Source organism: Filicampus tigris, chromosome 19 (genome assembly GCF_054856515.1).
Source record: "Filicampus tigris isolate MCC_2025a chromosome 19, RoL_Ftig_1.0, whole genome shotgun sequence".
Classification (NCBI taxonomy): domain Eukaryota; kingdom Metazoa; phylum Chordata; class Actinopteri; order Syngnathiformes; family Syngnathidae; genus Filicampus; species Filicampus tigris.
This window is the reverse complement of record NC_141235.1, coordinates 3,008,778-3,034,519: the sequence shown is the minus strand read 5'-3', so window position 1 is coordinate 3,034,519 and position 25,742 is coordinate 3,008,778. Positions and strand designations below refer to the sequence as shown.

The 25,742-nt window shown below is 42.4% G+C and overlaps 4 protein-coding genes across 4 annotated transcripts in view; all 4 read left to right on the top strand.

Moving 5' to 3' along the window:
- The first annotated feature begins 262 nt into the window (after positions 1–262).
- On the top strand, positions 263–8,050 carry LOC147128886 (sodium-dependent neutral amino acid transporter B(0)AT2-like). Its single transcript, XM_086017219.1, has 12 exons — positions 263–539; positions 2,676–2,856; positions 2,927–3,084; positions 3,312–3,432; positions 3,529–3,713; positions 4,016–4,126; positions 4,224–4,465; positions 5,452–5,635; positions 5,735–5,936; positions 6,018–6,177; positions 6,447–6,609; positions 6,760–8,050. The coding sequence occupies exons 2-12, from the start codon at positions 2,676–2,678 to the stop codon at positions 6,997–6,999; spliced, it is 1,947 nt and encodes a 648-aa protein (XP_085873345.1). The 5' UTR covers positions 263–539; the 3' UTR covers positions 7,000–8,050.
- A 109-nt stretch (positions 8,051–8,159) lies between these two features.
- LOC147128885 (uncharacterized) lies at positions 8,160–9,758 on the top strand. Its single transcript, XM_086017239.1, has 4 exons — positions 8,160–8,274; positions 8,343–8,511; positions 8,600–8,749; positions 9,367–9,758. The coding sequence occupies exons 2-4, from the start codon at positions 8,352–8,354 to the stop codon at positions 9,603–9,605; spliced, it is 549 nt and encodes a 182-aa protein (XP_085873365.1). The 5' UTR covers positions 8,160–8,274; positions 8,343–8,351; the 3' UTR covers positions 9,606–9,758.
- A 603-nt stretch (positions 9,759–10,361) lies between these two features.
- Positions 10,362–18,853, top strand: LOC147128884 (vesicular glutamate transporter 1-like). The gene is made up of 14 exons (XM_086017346.1): positions 10,362–10,599; positions 10,697–10,844; positions 13,489–13,741; positions 13,884–14,002; positions 14,077–14,191; positions 14,366–14,453; positions 14,613–14,699; positions 14,881–15,017; positions 15,091–15,240; positions 16,122–16,254; positions 16,721–16,831; positions 16,949–17,076; positions 17,166–17,235; positions 17,596–18,853. The coding sequence occupies exons 2-14, from the start codon at positions 10,783–10,785 to the stop codon at positions 17,868–17,870; spliced, it is 1,728 nt and encodes a 575-aa protein (XP_085873472.1). The 5' UTR covers positions 10,362–10,599; positions 10,697–10,782; the 3' UTR covers positions 17,871–18,853.
- Positions 18,854–21,201: 2,348 nt separating this feature from the next.
- LOC147128883 (SH3 and multiple ankyrin repeat domains protein 1-like) overlaps positions 21,202–25,742 on the top strand; it is a 36,285-nt gene continuing 31,744 nt past the window's right edge. Inside the window, 3 exon segments of the mRNA XM_086017026.1 lie at positions 21,202–21,251; positions 21,516–21,553; positions 23,135–23,182. The gene's annotated coding sequence lies outside the window, so the exon portion shown is untranslated.

Here is a 25,742-nt window from a genome sequence, read left to right as displayed (position 1 = left end):
AGTCAATCAATAATGTTGTTGGGTTTTTTGTTGCACAAATTGAAAATGAATTTTCCTGCCTGATGATGTCTCACAGACCACTTTTTTTTCGTTCTGCCTTCGACTATAGCAAAACACGTCTGGAGTGATTTTATAATCAGGTACCGAATGTACAGCCCGAAGACACTATTACATAATAATTTGTCAATGACGTCATCGCATAGCTGAGAAATCGAGAAATCAGCGTTTGATCCCCTAGGGGGCATATTTGCATTCTGTTTGCCTGTTTTGATATTCGGTTAGCAGCTCTGCGCTCTACATTTAGGTTCTCCCGTCAAAAAATAAAAATAAAAAAACTAATCGTTTGTCACCGTTCCGGTGCATTTTCTTGTGGGAAATGCAATTTGTAGTTGAGTCAAGGTGTCACTTTTCACATCAAGCCTCCAGAGTGCACCAATGAAGTATAAAGGCGGAGTTGGGAGAAGTGGCAGCAAAAAAGCGTCAACATACTTGATTTCTGTTTTAAGGACATTTGCCCCCCACTTCTTCCTACGAATAAGGTATTTACGACATGTTAACACGTGCAAGTGTTGCGAAAAAAATCGCGTATGTGACCCAGTGCGTTCTCGCTAATACCATGGATGATTTTGTGCGCTGTTTTGACTTTAAAAGCGGCATACGTGGCAGAGTGTGTGACGATGCACAGTGCGCTCCGTGAAATAAAATCTCGCTTTCGTCTGCACGGTAGAGATTGCCAAAGTCAACTAAAATTGATTTTAACACTTTTTTTTTCATTTGGAGATTCTCATGAGCATTTATGAGTGCTTGTGATCGGATGTGGTAATATATGCCTATTATTGCATCAGTTTACGTAATAGTGTTGTTTCATAAATTTAAAAAAAACTACAAAGTGATTGGATGATTTTATTTTTTTTGTTGTTGTTTCAACTGACGAATTTCAAAGTATTGAAGAACTTTTCTTTACGTTACTTAAAACACAAACAATTGAAAGTGGACATATTTGGAGTCGGAGAAATTAACCCATTCATTGCCAGACATTTTCAGACCCTCTTTTACCGCAACGTTTGCAAAAAATAGAAACAAATATAAATAAATTCCTGGGATTGAATGGCTGGACTGTGAAAATGCAGTCAATGGCAGTGAATGAGTTAAATACGATGTGGTGAAAATAAAATACATTGTAGTCATGTTTTTCAATAATAATACACGCGTTAATGTAGTCCCCCCCCCTCCCTTACGTAATATAAATGTACTGTACTGTATACGGATGTTTTTGATTGGACTGCCTTCAGGAACCCAGTCGACGTCGGAGACTTGGGTTTTATCAGAGCGAGGTTTCGACTATTAACTACGAATTGCAACAAGTATACCCAGCGATTTGCACATGAAAAATGGAACCTTTTAGATGCAGCTCAGCCCACTAAAGCGTGACTTTCAGATCAAATTCACTTGTATCCTTTTGTCTTTGAATCGACCCTTATGACGATTACTGATAACCAAACAAATGTCTGTGAACGCAGCACGTAGACGAAGACTGTGTGAGCACAGTAGTAGCGAATGGTGTTGCATTCAAGGCCCCGGCGTGCGTAGGAATGTCAGACTTTATATGCGTATAGTTTAACTAATTGCTACAAGTATAGATTGTCTCACGAAAATTGAAAGTCTTCAAGGAAGCTGAATACAATAACATACGAATTTCGGGTCGCATGTGTAACACTAAGATGGATGCTTTCCTCGTGGACACACTTATGACGAAAGTGCTGACAGTTTACAAAGTCAGCAAATGCAACATGTAGGCGAGGTCTCCACGCGGTTAGGACGCTGTAGAAAAACGCGGTAGTCATTTTTCACTATTGTCTTCGATTATTATACAGTATTGGACTGCAACAGTATTTATCGTTTGGTTGTTATACCGGTACCATATTTCCAGTATGTTTTTCAAGTAACTGACGACGGCGTCGCTTTTTATCGAGATTGAAACGGTAGTCGCACGTGCGTCTTCAAGATTGTATCGGTCAATATTTTGTGCATTTCGACTCCTGGTCTTTTTTCTACCTCCGACGTAAACTACATCCTTGGCCGCTCAGGTTAGTTGGGTACATGTTATCAGGACTGAAGTGGGCTCCCTGTTTTAATCAGATCACAAATGGATGTGTTTTGGTTCGGTGCTTGGGTAAAAGATGTTGCGAAATGACGTCAGCAGCATAACTGTCATTTTTACCATATCGATTGGAAAAAATCAACCCTAGCGTACTTTTGACTGAAAACGCAAAAGAAGGTGTCAGGTCAATTATGTCTATGACCTAAAAAACTAGCTTTACAAGTTTCAACATCTTGGCCAACATCAAAATTAGCCTCAGTGTTTATTGAAAAAAACAAAACAAGGCAGATGTGTGTGCGTAAATAAAACATTTAGTTGCACTGTCTCAAATTTTAGGGGCCACCATTTAGTAGCAGTTTGGAGCCCTGCAAAAGTATTTTTCTACTGAATGTAGAGGTTCAACAATTTTAACTTACTGAACTTTTATTTCCCTAGTCCACTTAACTTTTTTTCCCCCCAGTCCTGTTTTTCAATAACACTAGCCTCTATCAAAGAGGATATTTGAAAGCAAAGATTATACAACTCTTAGTCTGACTTTGGGTTTTAGTGTTCAAGTGTCCGTTTTGTCTTGTAGATGGAGAAGCAGCTCTCGGAGGTGGAGACCAGCTGTCAAGAAGAAAACCAAGATGCCGCTGAGCCCGAAGCCCGAGCAGGCTGGAACAGTAAAATCGAGTACTTTTTGGCTCAGGTGGGATTCAGCGTTGGGCTTGGCAACGTCTGGAGGTTTCCATATTTGTGCCATCAGAATGGAGGGGGTGAGAATTGATCAATTTTGAATGTCATCTTATGAATTGAGAAATATGACTCCCTGAACCCCGCCCCCAGGATCTTTTTTGTTGCTCTATGTGCTGATGATGCTGCTTGTGGGTATTCCCCTGTTCTTCATGGAGCTGGCTGCCGGTCAGGCCATCAGACAGGGAAGCATCGGAGTGTGGAAGTTTATCTCCCCTAGGCTTGTAGGAATTGGCTACTCCAGCTGTGTGGTAAGATCAAAATGTTCATGCTAATTTCTGCCAATAGGCGTCGTCTTAACCTGACAGAACCAGTTTGTGAATATTTTGAATATCAATGAGTACTGGGTTGTAGTTGGAACGAGGTCCTCGTTTTTTGTCTTAATCCAATCGTATGACGAATTTCCCCGCTGAAATGAGTTGAAATGTCAATAAAGTCGTACCCTACTATTTGTAATCTTGGAATTGTGCTCTCTCAGGTGTGCTTCTTCGTAGCACTCTACTACAACGTAATCCTGGCATGGAGCCTTTTCTACCTTGGCAATTCTTTTCAGTCCCCTTTACCTTGGACAACGTGTCCAGAAGCGGGGAATGTAACAGGTGCAGGCAATTCTCGTGTGTGATCGTGTCCACAACTTAGGGGGTGGGGGTTAAAAAAAAAACAACAACATCCTCATCACAATGTTTTCTTTACAGTTAATGACGAAGAAGAATGTAAGGCCAACTCCACCACGTCCTACTTTTGGTACCGTAAAGCGCTGGATATCGCGGACAACATCGACGAGACGGGCTCCTTCAACCCGTACATCGTTGGCTGTCTGCTGGCCGCCTGGGTCATCGTGTGCCTGGGGATGTTCAAGGGGATCAAGAGCTCAGTCAAGGTGCCCCGGCGAGAATCGTGCCTTTAATGCGTTGCAAAAGATCACATCGTCGCTGTCCTGTGAAAAACGCTTATCTCCAATTTTGGAAACTTAAAAAAAAAAAAAAAAAAAAAAATCACTTTAATGCGATGTCTGTAACGCGGAAACATGATTCATGTAAAAATAAGAAATTTTTTTTTAAAAAATGGAGATGAGTGTTTTTTCACATGACAGCGACGAAATGCAACAACTGTATACGTTTCTCAGTTGAACGGGTACCTCGAGCGCTTTTCTGATGTAAGTTGTCCTTTGAAACCTCTTAGGTGATGTACTTCTCCTCCATCTTCCCCTACGTGGTGCTGTTCTGCTTCCTTGTGCGAGGTCTTCTCCTTGAAGGGGCCTTGGAAGGAATCACCTACATGTTCTACCCCAAGGTGACGGCAGATGCGTCGCTTTTTTTTTATTTATTTATTTATTTGTAAACATTGTAGTGCTGAGGGAATAGTCATTTTGTGTCCCTGCACGAGACAGCTGGAGATCTGGCGAAGCATACAGGTGTGGCGGCAGGCGGCCACGCAGGTCTTCTTCGCTCTGGGCCTGGGCTTCGGTTCCATTATCGCCTACTCCTCCTACAATCCCAAGAGCAACAACTGCCACCGCGACGCCTACACCGTGTCCTTCATCAACTTCTTCACGTCGGTGCTGGCCACCCTGGTGGTGTTTGCCGTGCTCGGCTTCCGCGCCAATAAGATCGTCTCGGAGTGCGTCGTGCGGTACGGTTGACTCTCCGAACAAAACGTTTGAAAAAATTTTAACTCATGGGACATTCGCTACTAGCGCTGGGACGATACACTTTTGTCCCGATCCGATATGGATCCCGATACCTAAATTGAAAAAAACAAAACATGTTAGTGCTGTCGAACGATAAATTTTTTCAAACGAATTAATCGCAAAATTTTCCGTAATTGATCACGATTCATCTTATTTTTCAACTACAATTTTTGCCGAAGCTTGGAACCGATATTTACTTGATTAAAATCTTGGAATGAATGTGCAAAAAAAAAAAAAAAAAAAAAATCAAAGACTGTTCTAATAGCTTTCTTTGATTCTTGAATACGATTCTTTTCCTGTAAAATACAACAGCTGAATAATACACCAAAGACGTACAACTAATATGGTATTTGAATTTGGCTTTGTAAAGAGTGCAAATTATTTTTGATTTCTCCAATGAGCCGTCAAGCAACTTTTTAAAGTGGATGGGGGGGGAAAAAAAAGAAAAAATATAAATAAAACTCCAATCGCAAAGCTCAACTCTAAGCACCGCAAATGTTCCATTGATATAATTAAATGAGACCAAGATCATTTAAAAACCTTTTCGCCATTAATTAACGTGACCTATAAGAGGTACAACTCAATTGGATCCCCCAGACAAGCCACGAGTACAAAATAACAACAAAAAAAAATCTGAAAATCTTTTCAGACAATAAAAGCAAAACAATTAACCTGGTTGCATAAGTAGGCACACCCACAGAACGTGTAATGTCATACCGTGTCTAAACAGCATTTTAATATGTTGTTATACGCCACACCTCTGAATCGGATGGATTATCTCGGCAAAGGAGAAGTGCTCGGATATGAGTGCACTATTCATTTTGGCTCCGTAGAAAATGTCTGAGGCCTTTCAGTTCCGCTCATGAAAAATGGGAGCAAAGGCAAAGTTATATTTTCATTCAGTCGATTTCTTTTTGTCCTTCCTCAGTAACCTGAACCTGCTGTTGGTGAAGGCCCAAAACGGTTTTGTGGACCAAAGCGTGATGCCGAGCTTTAACCACTCGGACCCGGCCTCGTTCGGCCTGGAGGCGTACAAGACGTGGTTTGACCAAAATGGCATCCACATCTTGGGCAACTCATCTGAATGCGACCTGGAAAAGGAGATGCAGAAGGTGCAGGTTTTGAACATGAACTTTCTGAATGAGGCTGTCTCGCACACGCAAACTGCAACGTGTGTGTGTGTGTGTGTGTGTGTGTGTGTTTGTTTTCAGGGCGTGCAGGGGACCGGCCTGGTTTTCATCATCTTCACGGAGGCCATGTCCTTGTTGCCCGGCAGCCCGTTCTGGTCGGCGCTCTTCTTCCTCATGCTGCTCAACTTGGGCCTCAGCACCATGTTCGGCACCATGGAAGGCATCCTGGCCCCGCTCACCGACCGCTTTAAGACACTGGCAAACAACAAGACCAAACTCACAGGTTCAAAACATTGGCTCCAACTCTTTGCCGAAGCTTTGCTCATCATTAACCACCGCAAAAACAAATATTGGCCTGCAACAGTTTTGAGCTGCCTCATCGGCTTCCTGATCGGCCTGCTCTTCACCCAGCGCTGCGGGAACTACTTTGTCATGATGTTTGACGATTACTCCGCCACCTTGCCTCTCATCATCGTGGTGGTGTTTGAGAATTTTGCCGTTTCTTGGCTCTATGGAGCCGACAGGTGAGGGAAAACGCCGCCAAAATCTCTTAATTTTCCTGCTACTATCGATTTTTTTTTTTTTTTTTTTTTTTTTTTTTATAAACAAATTCATCCCGTCATTTCATGCTAGTGTCATATTTAGGCTAGCTTGCTAGCTAATCCCATTGATGAGGGTTGTTTGTGCTCTTTATGTCACATGGGTTCCTGATGCGTGTGCACATGTTCGACGTCGGCGCTTTCTTGTCATTTTGCGGCCATCTCACGCCACTTTCCCGCCGTCTTTGTCAAAGGTTTCTGGACGACATTGAGGCGATGCTGGGTTGGCGCCCGTCCGTGGCCTACAAGTACTTGTGGAAGTACATTTGTCAGCTGGCCATGTTGGCACTGCTGGCGGCCACAAGCATTCGCATGTTCATCAAAGCGCCAACGTACACGATGTGGAATAAAGAGACGGTATGTATGGAGTGTTACAGCGCCCCCCCCCCCCCCGCGCGGCAATTTCCTGTCGATATCAATTCGGTAATTGATCCATCTAGGGTGCAAGTTATTTGAGTTCAAGTTTTTTCAGCACCCGTTTTCTTTCTTTCTTTCTTTGTTTTGCAGACTTCCGAGGTGGCCGTGCCCTACCCTGGCTGGGCTCTGGCCGTTTTAGCCTTGCTGATCATATTTGCAATGGTCCCCGTGCCGCTCGGCTTCTTCTACACTCTTGTGCAGGACAGGAAGCGGGCTCGCTCCGGCAGGATGGCAGCGGATGAGTACACCGTTGTTAGCACCAAGTGTGACACCCCTTTGACCGACATGTCGGATGACGGCCAGTGGAACCGGGGCGCGGGTTCGGCCTAAATGCGGTTATTCGGATCACTTTTTTTTTTTTTTTTTTTTTAACATTTGGATGTTATGTGTCAGTGTTATTTATTCGCACGCAATGTTTAATTTGTTTTTAGGTTCAATTTAAAAGCCCACACGGATAAGACGAATGGCTCGATTCCATTTATGTCATGTTTCATGAGGTCGTTGCCATAACGGCCCGCGTTCAAAACCTTGAGCCCAAATTTCACTGCATGGAAGATTCGGCTGACTGTAGTCGGTGCATTTTCTCATTTTCTCAGTTCAAATGATCCAGTTACTTTGTCTTGCCGCGGAATTCCATCCCGCCAATATGGTATTCATTTGATCATTTGCATAATGTTTGTGATTCATGTTCCTTTTGTCAAGATGGGATACAAGACTGATGTTTCCCCGCAGTCAGACCACATGAAATGAACAAAGAGAAACTGTTCTCTCGTGTAAATATGTTAATAGTTAACATAAAAGGAATGAAAACTTGAGCCTTAAAGTTTTTTTTTGTTTGTTTTTTTGCGGGATGTAAATGGAAATGTAACATGTGGGCCTTTGAGTTCCAAGTGTTGAGTTTTTAATCAGTTAACCCGTCCTCTTCAGGCTTTCAGGGATTATTGTTCTTCTGTCCAAGGAAGAAGTATATTTATTTTTAAATGGTTCTTGTCGAATCGGTTTCACTCTACGGGTCGTAGTTTCAGTTTTGAAGGTGAAGATATTGACCGGACAAATTCATTCCGAAACACGTGGCAAGTGTGAAATGTTTGTAGATGAGTGAGATTGTCTGCATCTGTTTTCTATGGCGTTGTTTATAAAAGCTAATACACAAGATGAGTTTGTGAAAATGTGATTTAATGCTGCCAATGTACAAAATTGCCAAGTGCCTTTTTTTTTTTTTTTTTTCATGGAAGAAAAATATTGTGGCATGTACAGTGTTGAACATTTCTTGCTGTGGATCATTTTCAAAGTGTACAGAAAATGGAATTGAATGCCTTGATGTAATATATTGTTCTTACAAAATCATTTTTCTCATTAAAGCATTTTTTTTTGAATACTACTTGAATACTTTTTTCACTCCCCGGTCGTATGTGTAATTGTGAAATATTTGTGAGAGCTGCATTTTAAGGTTGCTCCTTTGTGTCTGTGATTGTGCTTGTTGTGCGGAAGACTACTCGCATGCGTCCCCTGTGGAAAGTGGGTGTCCCGGGAGCGCCGTTGTCTTGGACGCGCGTTGCCTTCTGAAGTCAGACAGGACGCCGCCGACACCTGTTTCCCGCTCAGGTAGGCACGATTCAAACGATCCCTTTTCAATGCATAAAATGACTGCATTCTAACTCCTCTGCTTGTAGTTGACCTTGATGGCGGACCTTTTTTCGCTCTTGGTGCTGCTGCTCCTTCCCGCGAGCTGCAGCCCGCACACCCACCAGGACCCGGCGGCACTCCCTCCTCCGGCCCCGCCGCGCGTCCCGGCTCCACCGAGTAACCGGGAGACGAGCCTTTTCGATCCAAAGCAAACGCGTGAGTCCAGCCAGTATCGGCTTGGTTGTTTCCTGGCATCGATACAGAGCACAGTCCCAAGTTTGTTCCAATATTTTGACCTCGACAGACGCCCATGTCGACCAAGACAACACCAAGGTGGGCATCTTTATCGCGGCGGCAGCTGGAACGTGCACCCTGATGGCCGTTGTCTACTGCATCTACAACAAGTTCTACAGCAAACAACCATACCTGCACACCCAGCTTCAAGAAGACCCAGGTAGAATTAAAAAAAAAAAAAAAAAATGTATGTATACTGACAAGCAGAACAATTAAATAGTCTTCCACTAGAGGGCAGAAGGTACAATTAAACCCTGCTGAAATTAATCAATTTACCAGTTTTTGAGGTACGATCCGTCGCTCAGATGATTATTTTTTTCCTTGTGGTCAGAAATCTGAAATGTGCGCTGGATGGTGGCTAGCTCAAGTTACTTCTCCACAAGCAGCTTTTTACTGTCAAACTCTGCAAAGAACAGCGGGGACTGAGATGTCTCAGTATATGTTTGCATTACTGCCCTCTTGTGGCCAAAGTACGCAAATACTGTAGGCAGCAGCAACACAATGGTCATTACGTTAAAGCAAAATCGATTTTGTTCACCAAATTTGATTTTCCATCAATTGTAAGTTCCAGTGTGAATTTGTGTGTGGAAAAGTTTCAAAATTAATTATCTTGCTCTTATGTTTTACATCACAAAACCCTGGCATGTAAACGGGGGTGTGTAGACTTTTTTTCATGTGCACTGTAGCGAAATGCATGCTTCAAATTTCCTCCAAAGTTGAATGTAAGCAATTTAAAAGTCAATTCATTGAAAAAAAAAAAAGCATCATTTTGTCTAGATCCAGCGGACTTTCCCTCGATGCATCTCCAAGCCTCCAGCGAGGTGGACGTGCGGCGCGCCGGCTACGGTTCCCTTTCGGACACGCCCTCCGTCATCTCTGTCCCGCCTTATCTGCCCCCCCCTCCCTCCGCCTTGCCCTTTCCTCCCCGCTTTGCCTCCTCGTCATCCTCCTCCTGTTCGTCCTCGCGCTGCCTCAGAACCATCTCGGCCAAAGACCTGCAGCGGAGTTGTATCTGAGGGGCGACGCTGCCGTAGCAGCGCGGTCGCCAAATGATGTAGCCGCACGCACTGCTACTGAGCAGTTGTTTACATTATCGAGAGTCTTGTATCCGTCTCCTAGCTTTGTTTATGTAATGCTACACATACGCGTGACGCCTCTAGCCATCACATATTTACTTCAGCAGGCCTAAGTCGGTGTTGCGAAAATGAACTGTAGACATTTGTGTGATACTGTGAATGCATTTGTAGTCCCAATAAACAAGATTCCACAACAGTCCTGCATGAAATACTCATTTACACATTTCAATGGTCATTAATTGCACTTTCGCTCCAATCATTTTCTATGAAATTAAAAAAAAAAGTTTAACACATTTTTTTTCTTCACCCATGACTTCATTTACCGTCACCCGGAGAAAAAACAGTTTGGGAGTGTGCAACTGGAAAAAAAAAAAAAGTGGTTTAATTTAAGTAAGGTCAGAGACTTAATGTTTGTTTTTATTCCCACATTATTTGCTTTGTGAATATGAACGTAGTATGCCCGATGTCTGCTTTTTTGCTTTTCAACTTTTTCCATATTTCCTTCTACTCATCTTCACATCCCCACCCCAGTGTCCACCCCCCCACCCCACCCCCACCGCCTTTTGTTTTTGTCTCCGTCTCCTCTGTCCATTCATAGCGCGTGCGCTCCAGGAATAGCGCGCCGCTTTGTTGGGGGGGGGCGAGTGAGAGGAAGTGACATGCTATACCTGGGACTCACTCGATGGGTCCCACTCACTCTGGGAGATTAGGCTGCGGTAATCTGGACTCAGGAGAAAAAGAGAGAGAGGGAGAGAGAGAGAGCGCCATCAGCCATGACTCCCGTCCAAAGTTGCCTCCTGTGGGCATCCCACCTCCCAAGAACGTAAAATCACTTCTTCTCGGTATTTTTAGATCTTCACCACATTGACGACACCAACGGCAACACTTGGGCAATGTTTTTGAAAAACTCATTTTTACTCCGAGGCAGCTAGAGGTGGGTGCTTCATCTTGGATTGAAAGTATCTTTTTTTTTTTTGTTTTTCGTTTTCCCCTTCTTAAAATTGATTTTATTTGTCTTCTTTCATTTAAAGTTTGGATGTGTTAGTTGGAGGCGGAAGACGCACGCACCGGCACAGGACTAAGCTGTCAGGAGTGCGCACAGGCTGGACTGGTGAGGATGGAGATCCGGCCGGACAGGTTTAAGGCCGTGGCTGCCAAAACTCTGGGCAAAATATATGGGTACGTACATAAAATGACAATTAGATGTAAGTACATGCATACAAATATCCTGTAAATGTATTTACAAACATCCATATGGGAAAGTGAGATAATGATGTCACGCGAGTGTTTGAATGTTCAATATTTTTAATATAAATGTTCCAACAGCCGTAAAACAGCAGAAGACAATGTACAGTTAGTAGAAAATCTCATCATTGACTTTTATTTTTTTTCTTCCGAACTATCCACAGGAAAAGTGAGATCATGTTTTTGTCCCCCCTCCCCTTTGTTTTTCTTGCGTCTCCATTGCATGGCCGCTCAATGTAAAGTATCACACACAGGAAACCGCCATCAATAATTGATTAGGTTGCAGTCACGCAATAGCTTAAATAAAGAAAGGGGCAAACACTCAAAAGGGAAAAAAAAAGACTCAACAAAAAGAAAGTCAAAATGAAAGTTAAATGACAGAAATAACCGTACAATATCGACATCAAAGACTATAAATATGAATTGAAGCAATATATATATATATATAAAAAGGTTTGATCGGCTTTGTCATAATATAACAAAATGTTGAATAATTGTGATTGTAGCACTTGGTCCTGGGTGGAGTTTGTAATATTTTGCACATCTTGGGCTCCAAATGCTCGAAGCGGATTTGTGTGTCAATCAGTACTGTTCAGACACTAATTCAAAGATCTTAAATTTAGCATTGATGGATTCACACTTTTAAAATGATGGTTTGGACAGCTCCTACCCTCCCTTCTCATGCAATGGACTGTTCCATCCTGTGACTGCACATGTGCACACTTGACCCATGGAGACCGTAGCAAGACAAACTCGCTGCGGCGGCCGCGAGCAAAACGAGCTCGCGCAGCGGCGTGGAAAAGGCGAGGCAACGTGATTCAAAGTACGACATTTTAAAGCATTTAGAAAGAGTATGGACATAAAAATAAACAGCTTACTAAAAGAACATGTAGTGCAAGAAAAACGTTTTCTAAGCAGACAGGTTTGACCACTTTTGCCCCTTCCGATGTCCTGATGGAACATCGGCGGTTGGTTTGGGAAATGATCTCTGACCCAGTGTGGGCGGGAACCAGCGCCAGTTGCTGATGGACTTCCTTTTCTTTCTTTCTTTCTTTCTGTGCGGGATTTGATCTAGTGTCTAAACACTTAAATCCTGTCCACAAATAGCCTCCCTCTCCTCCAAGCTGTCGAGCCACGTAAATCCCCGCTGTACACCTTGACAACCCCCCCACCCCACCCCCGCAAACCCAACCCGGTATAGTTGGTCATGGTGTAGCTAACCCCTCCCCCTAGTAGGCCCCAGGATTAGGCCAGTGGACACATCCTCCTGCGGTACATGTGCCGCTCTCGCTTTCGTGCGTAACGCGCTCCCGGCTGCACGCCACGCGCGGATGAAGGAAGCAGGCCAGACCTTAAAGAGTGAAGTCAACGCAAACATTTTTTTTTTTCAAGAATATGTTCCATGCAAGCCCACTAGTTGAAACGGGGCATTCTGATACATTTTCGTTTGTGGAATAAGTGTTTATAGCCATCTTTGGGGGCGGCCATTTTGTCTTCTGTCGACCGAAAATGACCTCACAACTGCTCACAACCACCAATCACGGCTCAGATTCAGAAAACAGGTCAGCCGTGATTGGTTGTTGTGACCAGTTGTGATGTCATTTTCGGTGGACAGAAGACAAAATGGCCGCCCCCGGTGCTGCTTGATTTATATTCCACAAATGTAAAATTCTGCTGGGAACATATTCTTGAAAAAAAAAAATGTTTGGCTTGACTTCCGCTTTAACATTTGTATCATCCTTCCGAGCGCGTGACGAGCGTCCCGAACGCGTCCTCGTAGGAAAGCAACAAGAGGGAAGATCGGGTAAGGTAACCTGCAAGGATTACAGCGGATTGTCTTTTAATTCATGCTCAAGCCATGACAAGTCAAACCAGAGACGCCGCGCAGCATAGTGTCAAAATGCAGCAGCACTGGGAAATAAACTGTTGGATGTTGTAAGGTTGGGAATCGGCTGCATTGACAGGAGGAAAAAAAAGAAAAAAAAAACCCTTTCAAGATGGAAGAGGGGGGCAGAAGTGTGGCGAGAAAGACAAAAATAGTTCAAGGCATCCAGTGATATTAATAATTCACGCTTGAGAAAATCTATAAATACTTGATCGGCATCAATGACTGCATGCATGTGGACTCACTCAAAGGGCTCCTGTTGGAACGTCTTTGTGGCTCACTGCTCTCAACAGGGCACTTTATTAGGTACACCAGCGGAAATAAAAAGTCGACGCAAGTCACATTAATGGTGGACAAAATTTGAAAATGATTGATCACAGTCTCATTTTGTTGCTTTTGAAAAGGGGCGTGTCGACTTTTTTATATAAAAAATACACAATCAAGACATTTAAAACGTATTAAATCACCCTTAAATGGAATAAAACACTTTGAAAACGATTCCTAGTGGAAGACTTTCACTCGCACTCCAAATAAGAGGCGCAGCGTGCTTGCTTCGAGCTGTTTGTTTACTGTAAAATTGACACGTACGCCAAACGACGTTATGTCGTCTGGTAGCTTAATGCTAACTGTAAGGCAAAAGGCAATAGACAGGCTAACGGAAATGATTGAGAATTCCATTCACCTGGTCCCCAGCGCGCTGGAGAAGAAGCAGGAGAACGGCGAGACCATCGAGCTGTCGGCCGAGGGCAGGCCGGAGCTGACGGAGGAGAAGGAGATGCCGGTGGTGGACTGCACCTGCTTCGGCCTGCCCCGCCGCTACATCATCGCCATCCTCTGCGGCATCGGCTTCTGCATCTCCTTCGGCATCCGCTGCAATCTGGGCGTGGCCATCGTCAGCATGGTCAACAGCCACACCATCTTCAGGGACAACAAGGAGGTCATCGTGGTGAGTCGGCCGACGAGATATGCCATCCGAACGCTCGACACAAAATGCCATAGATGGGCTTAGCAATAGCATCGACGTGGTGGCGTTGTTTCAAAAGCTGGATTTGGTTGACGTTTTTTGTTTTTTGTTTTTTTTTCAACAGAAAGCTCAGTTCGATTGGGATCCAGAGACGGTGGGAATGATCCACGGCTCGTTCTTCTGGGGCTACATCGTGACGCAAATTCCCGGAGGGTTCATCTGTCAAAAGTTTGCTGCCAACAGGTTGGCCCCTGACGCCATTTCTTGGTCTTGCTAGCCTTCCTTGCGTCCTTCCTTCCTTCCTTCCTTCCTTCCAGGGTGTTTGGCTTTGCCATCGTGGCCACTTCTTTCCTCAACATGCTCATCCCAGCGGCAGCTCGCATGCACTTTGGCTGTGTCATCATTGTCAGGGTGTTTCAAGGCCTTGTGGAGGTGACGCCCTTTTTTTTTTTTTTCTCTCTGCTCTATTCTTACACCGCAATCTATCAGTCACAGGGGGATTGTGAAAGGGACACTCATGTGTCTGTATAAAATAGAAAAAGATGAATTGTCATGTATGTATTGATCTGTGCCGCTAATCCTAAACCTTCGCTTGTCGTCCTACAGGGGGTGTCATACCCGGCCTGTCACGGCATTTGGGCCAAATGGGCGCCCCCCCTCGAAAGAAGTCGCCTGGCTACGACAGCCTTTTGTGGTACACCTTATTCAATTGTTGTAGTTTTATATAAGGTGCCACAAGATGGCGCCAAAGCCTTGGCCAATAGAAAAGTAGTCATTACTTTTTTTTTTTGTTGTTGCTTAGATGCTGCATTTGGACTGATTAGCCAGTGAGTGACATTATTTTATTTGTAAGGTTCTTATGCAGGTGCCGTGATTGCCATGCCGTTGGCTGGAATCCTGGTCCAGTACTCAGGATGGTCCTCTGTCTTCTATGTCTACGGTAAGCCAGTCCGTTCACTGTCGCACAGACTTGTGTCGCATGATTCCGTTTCACCAATCCAATGTAACTGCTAATGACATTTGACTCCATTCAACAAATCAAAGTTTTTCTCAAGGCAAGATAGAACAATTTAAGTAGTGATGAATCCTTTGTTCTTTTTGACTCCCTTTCACCCACCCAGGAACTTTTGGCATCATGTGGTACTGCTTCTGGGTCATGGTGTCTTATGAAAGTCCCGCCGCCCATCCCACCATCACGGAGGAGGAGAGGACATACATTGAGGAGAGCATCGGCGAGTCAGCTCAACATTCCGTCTCGGTGAGTGTTGTTTCATCCCTCTGTGCTGTGCAGCTAGCAGGTGTCAATTTAGTGCAGCTGTCCTGTTCTCCAGAAATTTAACACACCATGGAGGGCCTTCTTCACATCCATGCCGGTGTACGCCATCATCGTGGCAAACTTCTGCAGGAGCTGGACCTTTTACTTGCTCCTCATCAGCCAACCCGCTTACTTTGAGGAGGTGTTCGGCTTCGAGATTAGTAAGGTGTGTGTTTGAATTTCTAATTAGCTAAAGTAGCATTTTTGTTAGTCAGTTCATAATACCAGAAAATCTAGGCGAACATGTTTTGATAGCATAAAAGTAGCGCCAAGAGCTAACTAGCATTGGCGCTACTTTTATGCTATCAAAACATGTTCCCCTAGATAGTCATGTAGCCTACTAGCCAAAAAAAACCCACCATTTTCTGGTGTTTAATAATTATTCTAATCAAGATACTTTTTTTTTTAGTTATCCTGAGCGAATTAAGCCTTTTTTGTTGCTATGGGAACACGTTCTGGTAGAATAAATGGCGAGTCAATGCTAGCCAACTCTTCATGATTGTAAGCTAATGATTTGTGGCGAATGTGTTGTCAGCCTAAAAAAACATGAGCCTCTGGTGTTCAAAAAATTGTCTTTCTAATCAAAGTATTTTTTCTGTTGTTATCATTTGCTAATTTGCTTCTTTTTTGGGGTCAATTCACAATGTTAGCAAGCTCCCAAAACACCCTGTGATAGCATAAAAGACAAGCCAGCGGTAGCTAGCTCTTGATTTTGCCAGGTTCAAGAATGATTTGTGGCGAATCCTGTGCCAGCCTGAAAAAACGCCAGCTTCGAGCGTTCAAAAATTCCTTGTCTAGGCAACGGTTTTTAGTTATGATTAGCTAATTTAGTATTTTTTTTGTTCATCAGTTCCAAACATTGCCAAAACAATGACAGCATACAAGCCGAGCCAATGTTAGCTATAGTTGAATAAGTACTTGAACCAGAACTTGAACTTTTACTAGGCAATTTTTTTCACACAAGCATCTGTACTTCAAGTACAAAGTCTGAGTACTTTGGCCGCCTGTGCGGGTTCTGAGTTCTGACTCTGTCTGTCGTTGATGCAGGTGGGAATAGTGTCAGCTCTTCCCCACCTGGTCATGACCATTATTGTGCCAATTGGAGGCCAGCTTGCCGACTACCTGCGCTCCAACCACATCATGACCACCACCAATGTGAGGAAAGTCATGAACTGTGGCGGTAAGGAAAGCAAACTAACCACAATTACAGCTACCTTGACTTGCGACTTGAATTTGTTGCGTCACCAATCTCATCACGTACTTGAAATGCAATGAATCCCTAAAATACATATTTGGATATTTTTTGGTCTAATATTTGGTGGTCTTTTTTCTTTGTTTTGTATTTTTTTTATGTATAATATTTTGTGATATTTATATATATTCAAATGTCACAGTGGTACAAAATTGGTATCTTGTTGGGCTAATATTTTTCCATAAGTCTAAACTCTGAAATTGAGTTTGTTTAGCTGCGTTGAGGGCACCGTGCCCCCGGTGCGTGTTATTTTTGAACAGCAGAAGGAATCAATAGTGTGGTGAAACGGAGAGCATTGGCAGTGTACATGCAGTTCAGCGTGCAGGAAACTTGAGGTCATTGACAACAGTGATACAGGTTCTTCTTCTTCTTTCTTTCTTTCTTCTCCTTCCAGGCTTTGGCATGGAAGCCACGCTGCTGCTGGTGGTGGGCTTCTCACACACAAAGGGTGTAGCCATCTCCTTCTTGGTTCTGGCGGTGGGATTTTCAGGCTTTGCAATCTCAGGTGAAGTCATGCAATTAGTCATCAATTTGTAGGTCTGACAAAGGTGGCAAAAATAATCACACTCTGTATTCAAGTAGAAGTAAAAATACTACCAAAAAAAATACTTTTTTTTTTTAGGTTTCAATGTCAACCACTTGGACATTGCACCGCGCTATGCCAGTATCCTCATGGGCATCTCCAACGGGGTGGGCACACTGTCTGGCATGGTTTGCCCGCTTATAGTTGGTGCAATGACCAAGCATAAGGTAATGCAACACAATTGCCGTCTATTTGTTATCCTTTGCCAACCCTTGAGCAAACCTTTCTTTTTAACCTTGTTTTCCTTTTCTCTTAGACGCGTGAAGAGTGGCAGGGTGTGTTTCTTATCGCCTCACTCGTTCATTACGGCGGTGTTATATTTTACGGTATGTGTATGCAATACACTTCTTCCTTCCAACTAGCAGAAGTGGCAAAAGTTGTCGCTCTGTACTCGGGTAGAAGTACAGATACTTATGTCAAAAATGACTTTTGATTCAACTATTGTAAGTATATTTCATAAACTCATTCACAAAGTTTTAGAATACACTTGGTCCCGCTGCCCTGCGGCGTTCCACAGGGGTCAATTTTGGGGCCACTGCTCTTCACCTCATTTTTGTTCCCCCTAGGTTCTATCTATCTAAGCATCCGTTTTCCTTTTACTGTTCAGCTGATGATGAGTCAGATTCTTGTCCAATTAAAGAAGATGGCTGCTTTCTCAGTCAAACTGCTTTTATTATGTCTGGAAGGCATCTTCGCATCCGGGGAGAAGCAAGCCTGGGCCGAGCCGGAGCAGCTGAGCGACGAGAAGTGCGGTATCCTGGACGAGGACGAGCTGGCCAACGAGACCGAGGAGTTGTACCGTACGAGCGGTAGCGGCGGCTACGGGGCCACCACTCAGGGGGCCGACCCCAACGGGGGCGCGGGAGGCGGCTGGGCGTCGGACTGGGACAAAACGGAGGAGTACGTGCAGCCGGCCGGAAGCAACAATTACCTTTACGGCGGAGAGGAGGAGCTGACATAAAAAAGGCACCGTGGCGCTGGGAATGTTTACAGCAACTAGAGCAGCTTCACTTGGTGGCGGGTGGAACTTTCAAATGGTTTCTGTTCCACGTGGATCCGTTTTCTATACAAGTCTGCCTGCAAATATACTGTAACTGCCTGGTTGAGGGGGACTGCACCGTGGACATTAGTCAATGTACGATGTGTGTTTGTGTGTGGTTGCATCGTGTCTTAGGCCTTAGAAGGCCTGTGGTTGTTTATTCATTCTAGACGTTTCTAATTGAACCAACAGGAGGTCGATCTCATTTGTATGCCTCAAACAATATAAAAGCGGTCAGTTGTTTCAATGAAAGGCTTTGTGAGGAATAATGCTTTTGTTTTTTTTGCCTCCATGTGCACAATTTCAAGACATCTTGTGCCAATTATAGCAATATCGTTTGAGCAGTACTTTTAGTTGATATGAACAGCAGCAAATGGTCTTCACACGTCTCTCTGAGGTTCAAGTCAGGGATTCTCAAACTGTTTTGATTACCCCCCCAAACTCCAGCTTGCGGACCCAAGTTTGAGAATTACTGGTTCAGACGACACTTTTGAGGTGTACTTTTTTAAATCCCGATAATGAGAAATCACGCTGACAAAACGCAACTATACCAGACCAGAAAGCAGTTTGCCACTTTAAGGAACCTGAATTTGTTATTTGAGTTATTTTCTTTTCCAAACTGCATTAATAATGTATGGTTTTCATATGCTATATAACAAATACCACTGTTAGGATTTCAAATAGCCAACACACGCACACACAAAATACTTTATCACATCCCTACACTGACCTACTTGAGTCGTACGCAGGCAAGAAATGAATAGACAACAAATCTGATTGTAAGAGAAATTTTCTTTTAGTAGATATTAATGTATCCATACCCCAAACTAAAGCTTTAAAATCAAATATCTGTTTGATTAACATTTCGGGATTGTAGCTCTGAGTTATTAAATGTTATTTTTACCATTTTACTGTTCATTTGATTTTCTTTACCATTACATTTTCCACATTATATACAACAGTATTCACTCAATTATGTAAATATAAATATTAGAAGTAATCCAATCTGCAATGGGACCCTCCTCTCATTTCTCATCTTTCCGCTGCTTTTCAGGCGTGGCCGGAATATGGGCTGGGTTTTAGCTTTCCCATCACGCCTAGACAGCAAATAGATCGGCAATATGAAGCGCAAGGGTGTGGATACGCGAGAGAGGGAAAAATAGATTTTGATGGCACTTAGGCGGCGGCTCAGGGACTCACCTTACTGTCCTGCTCCGGGCAACAAAATCAATGGGATTATCCTGCACATCCATCTGGCAGGAGGAAGCTGACAGCGTTTAACCTGTCAAGTGTAGTTGAACATTGGTACGTCATTGATGATGATGATGATGATGAGGAGGAGGATGAAAAAAAACCCCTCAAAAACAGAGGCTTCACATGGCATCTTTAAAAGTCCACTTCAATTCTTTCATGATTTACCTCACCCATATTTACTGCTTTATGGAGTAATACCACTTAAAAAAAACTCCTTGACGAAGTTTCAGGTCCTCCTTATGGCCAGCAGAGAGCAGCATTGCACAACCTTTCGTGGATAAAGCAACGTTACGCTAATCGACGTCTACACGGATAAAACTAGAAACCAAATTAAAACTGGACGGTTCCGCTTAAACTAAAACAATATGAATATGCAATGAACAGTGGACAGGCCAAAAATAACACCTGCAAACGTGTGAAATTCCTGCTGCTCTCAAGTTGCAAGCGTGAAAATATGGAACATATCATAAAGAAAAAGAAAAAAAATCTGAATAGAGTCGAAGTAATGTAGACTAACACAAAGAAAGCAAGTAATTTTTATTTATTTTTTTATTTTTTTAACAAAAGTCCAAACAGGGTGACTTACAGGTCCGTGACACTTTTGGTCATTGGATATTATGTTTGGAAGCAGATATGAAAAATGGAAAAACGTCTTGTTATTTGATTATCATTTTAAAAGACAAACACTAACATTGAAATACATTGGTTGGGATGTTAAACATTAGTCTGTCTACTACCAAGTCCCCAATGGGCTTGAATTAAAAAAATAAATAAATAAATAAAATAAAACTTCTTTTGGTGCCCGAAGACTTTAGTCAAGTCCTTGATATAAATAAAAATAACAGTACATGAAGTATGTTTAAAAAAGCTGTTTCCTTATTGTCTCCTTTTCAAGTTATATAAAGTCATTGACCTGTTTCGTCAGCCCCTGTTTGTTGCAAAACAAAGTTCTTATTACAGCAAAATAGTTTGCAAATATATCTCGAGTCACTGTCAATCTTTACATACGAAACTACAGTATGCCAACTGAGACGACTATACAACAGCAAATATGGTCATGCCATACCACACCAAAAATGGTGCAACCGGATGCTGTGCTGGTGCGACCAATTGAAAAAGTGCAAAAGCCCTGCAGTAGGAAAAAATGTTGAGAAAATAGAGAGCCTTTGAGGAGACGGGGGGCGACAAACTATTCAATAAATGAGGAAAACGCAACTTTATTTAGTCATTATTTAATGTATCTGACCTCTAAAATAGGGGAGCGGTACGGGAGTGGGAGCCATGCTGAATGGAGCGGGGCGGGATGAAAACAAAAACACTTATTCAAGATGAACAACCTGATGACGGATGGCTCAGTGAGTAAAAAAGAAACGTGCAGTGAGTGTAACAAATGACTGTCTGATGTGGTGGTGTTTAATGAGTAGGGAGGGAGAGACAGCAAACAGCAAGGATCCTCGCAGCCCATGAATCATTCTTCATTCTTTGGCTTAACTTGCTGATCATGATGGAGCACATGAGCTTTGCCAAGTGAATGCTTAAGTCCGCTGCTTGGACGTAGTCTGTGAGGATTTACCAAAATACCCCCCAAAATGCACATTTATAAAACTAAATATTTCATATATATTTCAACACAAATCAATATTGACCATAATTCAGAAAAAAATGTTGTGAATACTGTCTTTCAATATAGGAAAAAAAATGGTTCTAAAAGTTTATACTACTGTACCATTATGCGCAGTTTGATATATTTCAATGTTTCATTCAAGGTACCACTAGAGGGAGCCCGTATACCACTAATAGTACTGTTACCGCACTTTAAGAACTTCTGATATGAAAAAAGTTCTGAAATATAGTACATTTTTGTCCAAGAATGAAGGCAGAATAAAAGGCAGAACATTATTAGACAGACTTCATTTCCGTAACATTGAAACGCCCTCCATTCTAACAGTTACTTGGTACGTTCCAGATTCCCGCCTTCTCTGAACAGTTTGGACTTCTTCTCTTCTGATTGGCCAACTGGACCAGGAAGTGCTACGATTCGATGTTCAGGCGAATGAGAGAAAGAACATGAACAATAATGTAACTATTTGCGTACATGTATTATGTGTTTTAACCTCATTATGATTGATTACTGGTAAAAGAATAGGTTCATGATAAAACGGCTAATGCTACTTTCCTTGCCAACTAACAGTTGTTTTAGCCTAGCTTAGCGCAATTATTGCCAGCCTATAGCCATTTTTAAATCAACTATACCCACATTAAAATGTTATGTTACGCTCCCATATTTACTGTCCATGTTTTGTTTTTTATTAGGAGGGGTCAACACAGGAAGGCAGCCAAGGCAGCAGAAGGTGAGAATAAAATGTGTGTGTAATAGACCCAAAGAATAAGTACAACCATTAAAAGCGAAAAGCCACTCGTGCTCTTCTGTAGGGTCAACACGTAGACGTTCTGCTGCCCTTAAGAGGCTGCATATTACAGGTTTCATGCACGCACAAGTGTACTTTTGGGCCAGTTAATGCATTTTCTGCAGCTTCCCCTTCCCGCTCTCCCGGTCCTTCTCCCTTTGATAAGCTCTAAAACCAAGCGTTAAGTAATCATAAGGGTGGCTTTCATTCGCCTTCTTAAAGCTACAGCTGGCTGATAATGGCCTTGAAACAAAATCTGATGTCACCCCCCACACACACACACATACACACGCACACACACGAAAACACTATTTTTCCACTTCACATACAAAAAAGCAAACGATAACAACATTATTCAAAGCAGGTTTGCCCCGTTTCCTTTTTATATGAAAATCTGCAAGCTTAATGTTATCACACAATTCAAAACACCATAAAAGGGGTAGTGAATCGTATCAACGTTGCGATGTTACAACCCTTTATGGAAATTATGCTATTGCTGGAAGTTTATATAAAGCACAATACTGTCCAGTGATATTTTTCTTTTATTAGTTTTTAAAAGACATTTTTGGTTTGATCCACGTATTAAGTACCTCTGTTTAGATATGTCGTTTTATTTTGTAGAAGTACTTGCTTGACTGTTTTTTTTCTTCACTAAGATAATGCCATGTTTTGTGCATTTTTAAGTTTTTTTAATATATTCATTAGCCACTGGTTCTCAAACTTCTTACTCCCAAGTACCATCTCATGACTAACATTGAAATACAGTAGCGTAGTAGGCCTAAGTGTTGATAAAAAACAAGACATAGTTTAGGATTTATTCCTGTAATTATACATACAGTAAATATACCAAAATCAAACAACTACTTGATTTGATAAAATGTGTTGCACATACAATTTTGCTGAAAAGACGTTTAAAAACAAACAGTTCTTAAAGATGCAATTCACATGTATTGAACACAAAAGTGAAATACAACCAAACTATAATGTTCAGTTTTTTAGCACAAGATAAAATTTGCTTGCTTCCTTGAATAGCAACATGACATCAACTAATTGCAATTAGACTAGCTACTGAAATAATAGGAAAAAAACAAACAAAATTGGCATGCAGTTTCCCTAAACCCCTATCTATGTGTTGAGTGTATAAATAAAAAATCAGATGGCACTCACACCGCGTGATGGTGTGTGTGTGATTGATCCAGTAACTGAGATAATGAGCAAAATAATGAGAGTTAGATGGTGGCGCATCAGTACATGGAGGAGAGAAAGAGAGTGCCAGCCAGCCAGCACTATACTGGGTCACTGAAGAGGTGAAAGTGTGTGTGAGGGAGAGTGTGTGCGCGTGTGTGAGAGAGTGAAAACGAGACAGACTGCACTACAGTAGCTCAGGCTGCTTCACGTCGATGCACATTTACTCACCGGAAGGCTTGAAAAAGGGGGAGACGCTCTCAAAAATGTGCATGCTTTCCCGAAACGAATCAACTGGATATTTGTTTTTTTAATTTGCTGTCTTTGCGGTTTGTTAAGGCGATCTTTGCGGATGCGACCTGAACTCCAACACAAGCCGAGCGAAAGGTATTTATTTACATCTCATTTATATTCTGAAGTGATCCCAAATGTGTTCAAGTGTGACTTTCGTTAATGGATGTGTAAAGTGATGCTAGAATATGTGACCGAGCGGGAGGCAGAATGAGTCCTCCGGGGGCTGATTCACATGTTTTATGTAGGTGGGCACTGCAAGTAAAGTGGGGCAGAGACTTTAAATTATCACAAAGAAAAGTCTTTTGTTAATTGCACGCCGTCCACAACAAGACTGATGAATGCGTTGGACTTGATTGCTTGTTTCTAATTCACAGTATTCCCTTACCTGCTATGGAGGGAAGTCAGAGTGAACAAGTTCATCAATCTAAATGAGATTCCGTTTTTGGGCCATAATTAAATCCTGTGGGACTACATGTAACTTATCACTTTTTTTTAAATGAATTACAATTGCATATGTTATATCTTGCAACACTATTGTGTATTTGGGTGAAGCTAATGTGCGGCGAAGCAGGGGTTGAACAACTAAAGGTTTTGTGTAGTCGAAAGTTAAATTGTTTAATGGGTGACATCATTGACACTACGGCGGTTCCCAATTTTTTGGGGCACAGCAAAGCGTTTTTCAGGTAAAGACATATTTCAACGGGAATGGCATAGAAACAAATAAACACGAAAGATTCAAAATATAGTACAATTTACGAGTTATGCGGTATAACGATACATATCGTCTCGCGTACGATATTAAGTTCCGCCCTTTTTCTTGAATGTCTGCTATGCTCATATTAACTACTGTGAATTTTCGGTGGAGATCTTTGAATGACAGAAAATACGAAAAATTCTGCGTTTAATCTGTTTCAAGCCACGCCCACGCAGGCGTGCGCCATAGCCTAAACGAGAGAGGCGCAACTTAAATGCCTTGGGGCACAATTTTTCATCGCCCCGCATAGGACCGCACATTTCCTAACCAGATGTATGACAAAAATGTCGTTTTAAATATGGACAAAATAAGTGCCGTCTCGTAAATAGTTCAAACCTGTGTATAAGTGACGCCCATTGAAATGCGATGGGAAAATTGGGCACAAAAAAAGTGTAATTATCTATTGTTGGATTTCGCTCGTAAACACACTTGTATTTGTTGTTCGAAATGTTTTCCCCTAGTATTGTGACTTTATACGTGTTACATTTCCACTTTGTTCTCATAATGTTTCCAGCTTTGTTTGTTTTTCGCTGAAACCTTAAAGTACCATCAGACACTGTGAAATCGAGTACAAATGGATAAAACAGTTCCAAGATCAGGACAAAATACAGGAACAATGATCTTATTCCGCTTGCCAAGTGAGCTCATCTTTTTTTTTTTTTTTTTTTTTTGACCTTTCTACTATAATACTCCTAATTCCCCTTGCGGTTGTACGACTTGATGTTTTAGTTTTCCCAGCGCGGCCCAATACTCAACATGCAAACATACGTGCATACATAGGCAGAAAAGTGTGTAACATCTCTGCATTGTGCAATCTAATTGACTTTGCAAAGCCTCCTAAGACCACACGCTGGAATGCACAGCAAGCAAAATTGGCTTCAAAAGCATTTTTCTTTGCAGAAGCGCTTCTCTTGGGGATTCATTCGGAAAGAAAAGAAAAATAAACAAACGGGGCAATTGCGAGTGCAGCGTGCCCGCCAAGATTAATGGCCTCTTCAAACACGCACAGCAATTGATCTAAATGGAAGGAAGGGACGACTTTATCAATGGCTGAGAAAGCAAGCTGAGTGATTATGTGCAACGTTTGTCTCATGGCAAACGACAATGAGATTGTGGCACAATTGTGCGGAAGATTAAGAAGCTTGGAACGAAAAAGATGCAGATGAGGGACGTCTTCCTGAGCGGCAGGTTTTAAAAGCGCTTTGAGCGTTTCTTCAATATGCCAACTTGAAGTTCATGTACTTGTATGTATACTCTTTGTCTTCACTCGTAAGTGAGGGCGGAGAGCTTTCGGTTCTGTTGGAATGAATGCGCATCTCTGTTTTTCCTCATTTACTAACGAGGCTTAACTGTGTACAGTGGCGCTAATGCTAGCCAAGATGGCGCCGCGCATGGCTGCGAGCCAAACTGACAACTGTGACCACAAAACCGAGGTACGAACCCAAGTTCCAAACTGTAAACAACAAAGAAATAAGAGCTTGTATTCTCCCCCCCTGCCCCCCCAACATTAGAATTGTAAAAAACTACTAAGCAAATTGTTTTAGGGCAAAAAACTTGCTTTGTTTTGCTAACTATAACATTGTTACCATAAAGGTCATTAATTTATATTTTAAAGTTGTTGTTCCAACTAAAATGACTGTTTTAAAATACAAATGGTCTTTTTTTTACAGTGTACCGGTGCACCCAAATTATACTACTAATGCACTGAAATTGTCTTATCAGTGAGCAAAAGGAGCATACGAGTACTTGGATGACAGGCTATCGAATAAATGCTTACATGGCTTTCCAAACATAGAATAGTGTGGGGGGGGGAAAAAAAATACTAGTAAGACAGTCATTTTCCCCAGAGCCTTGAATCATCTTATTAGTGTGGTCGACGAGCATGCTAGTAACATGCAC

Excerpts from the sequence above, each read along its gene's own strand:
- LOC147128886 (XM_086017219.1), top strand. The coding sequence starts at position 2,676 with ATGGAGAAGCAGCTCTCGGAGGTGGAGACCAGCTGTCAAGAAGAAAAC. Across the intron at positions 3,433-3,528 it reads AGAAGCGGGGAATGTAACAG|TTAATGACGAAGAAGAATGT; the intron begins GTGCAGGCAATT and ends TTTTCTTTACAG. Across the intron at positions 4,466-5,451 it reads GTCTCGGAGTGCGTCGTGCG|TAACCTGAACCTGCTGTTGG; the intron begins GTACGGTTGACT and ends GTCCTTCCTCAG.
- LOC147128885 (XM_086017239.1), top strand. The coding sequence starts at position 8,352 with ATGGCGGACCTTTTTTCGCTCTTGGTGCTGCTGCTCCTTCCCGCGAGC. Across the intron at positions 8,512-8,599 it reads TTTCGATCCAAAGCAAACGC|ACGCCCATGTCGACCAAGAC; the intron begins GTGAGTCCAGCC and ends TGACCTCGACAG. Across the intron at positions 8,750-9,366 it reads CCAGCTTCAAGAAGACCCAG|ATCCAGCGGACTTTCCCTCG; the intron begins GTAGAATTAAAA and ends CATTTTGTCTAG.
- LOC147128884 (XM_086017346.1), top strand. The coding sequence starts at position 10,783 with ATGGAGATCCGGCCGGACAGGTTTAAGGCCGTGGCTGCCAAAACTCTG. Across the intron at positions 14,003-14,076 it reads CAAAAGTTTGCTGCCAACAG|GGTGTTTGGCTTTGCCATCG; the intron begins GTTGGCCCCTGA and ends CCTTCCTTCCAG. Across the intron at positions 14,454-14,612 it reads GGCTACGACAGCCTTTTGTG|GTTCTTATGCAGGTGCCGTG; the intron begins GTACACCTTATT and ends TTTATTTGTAAG.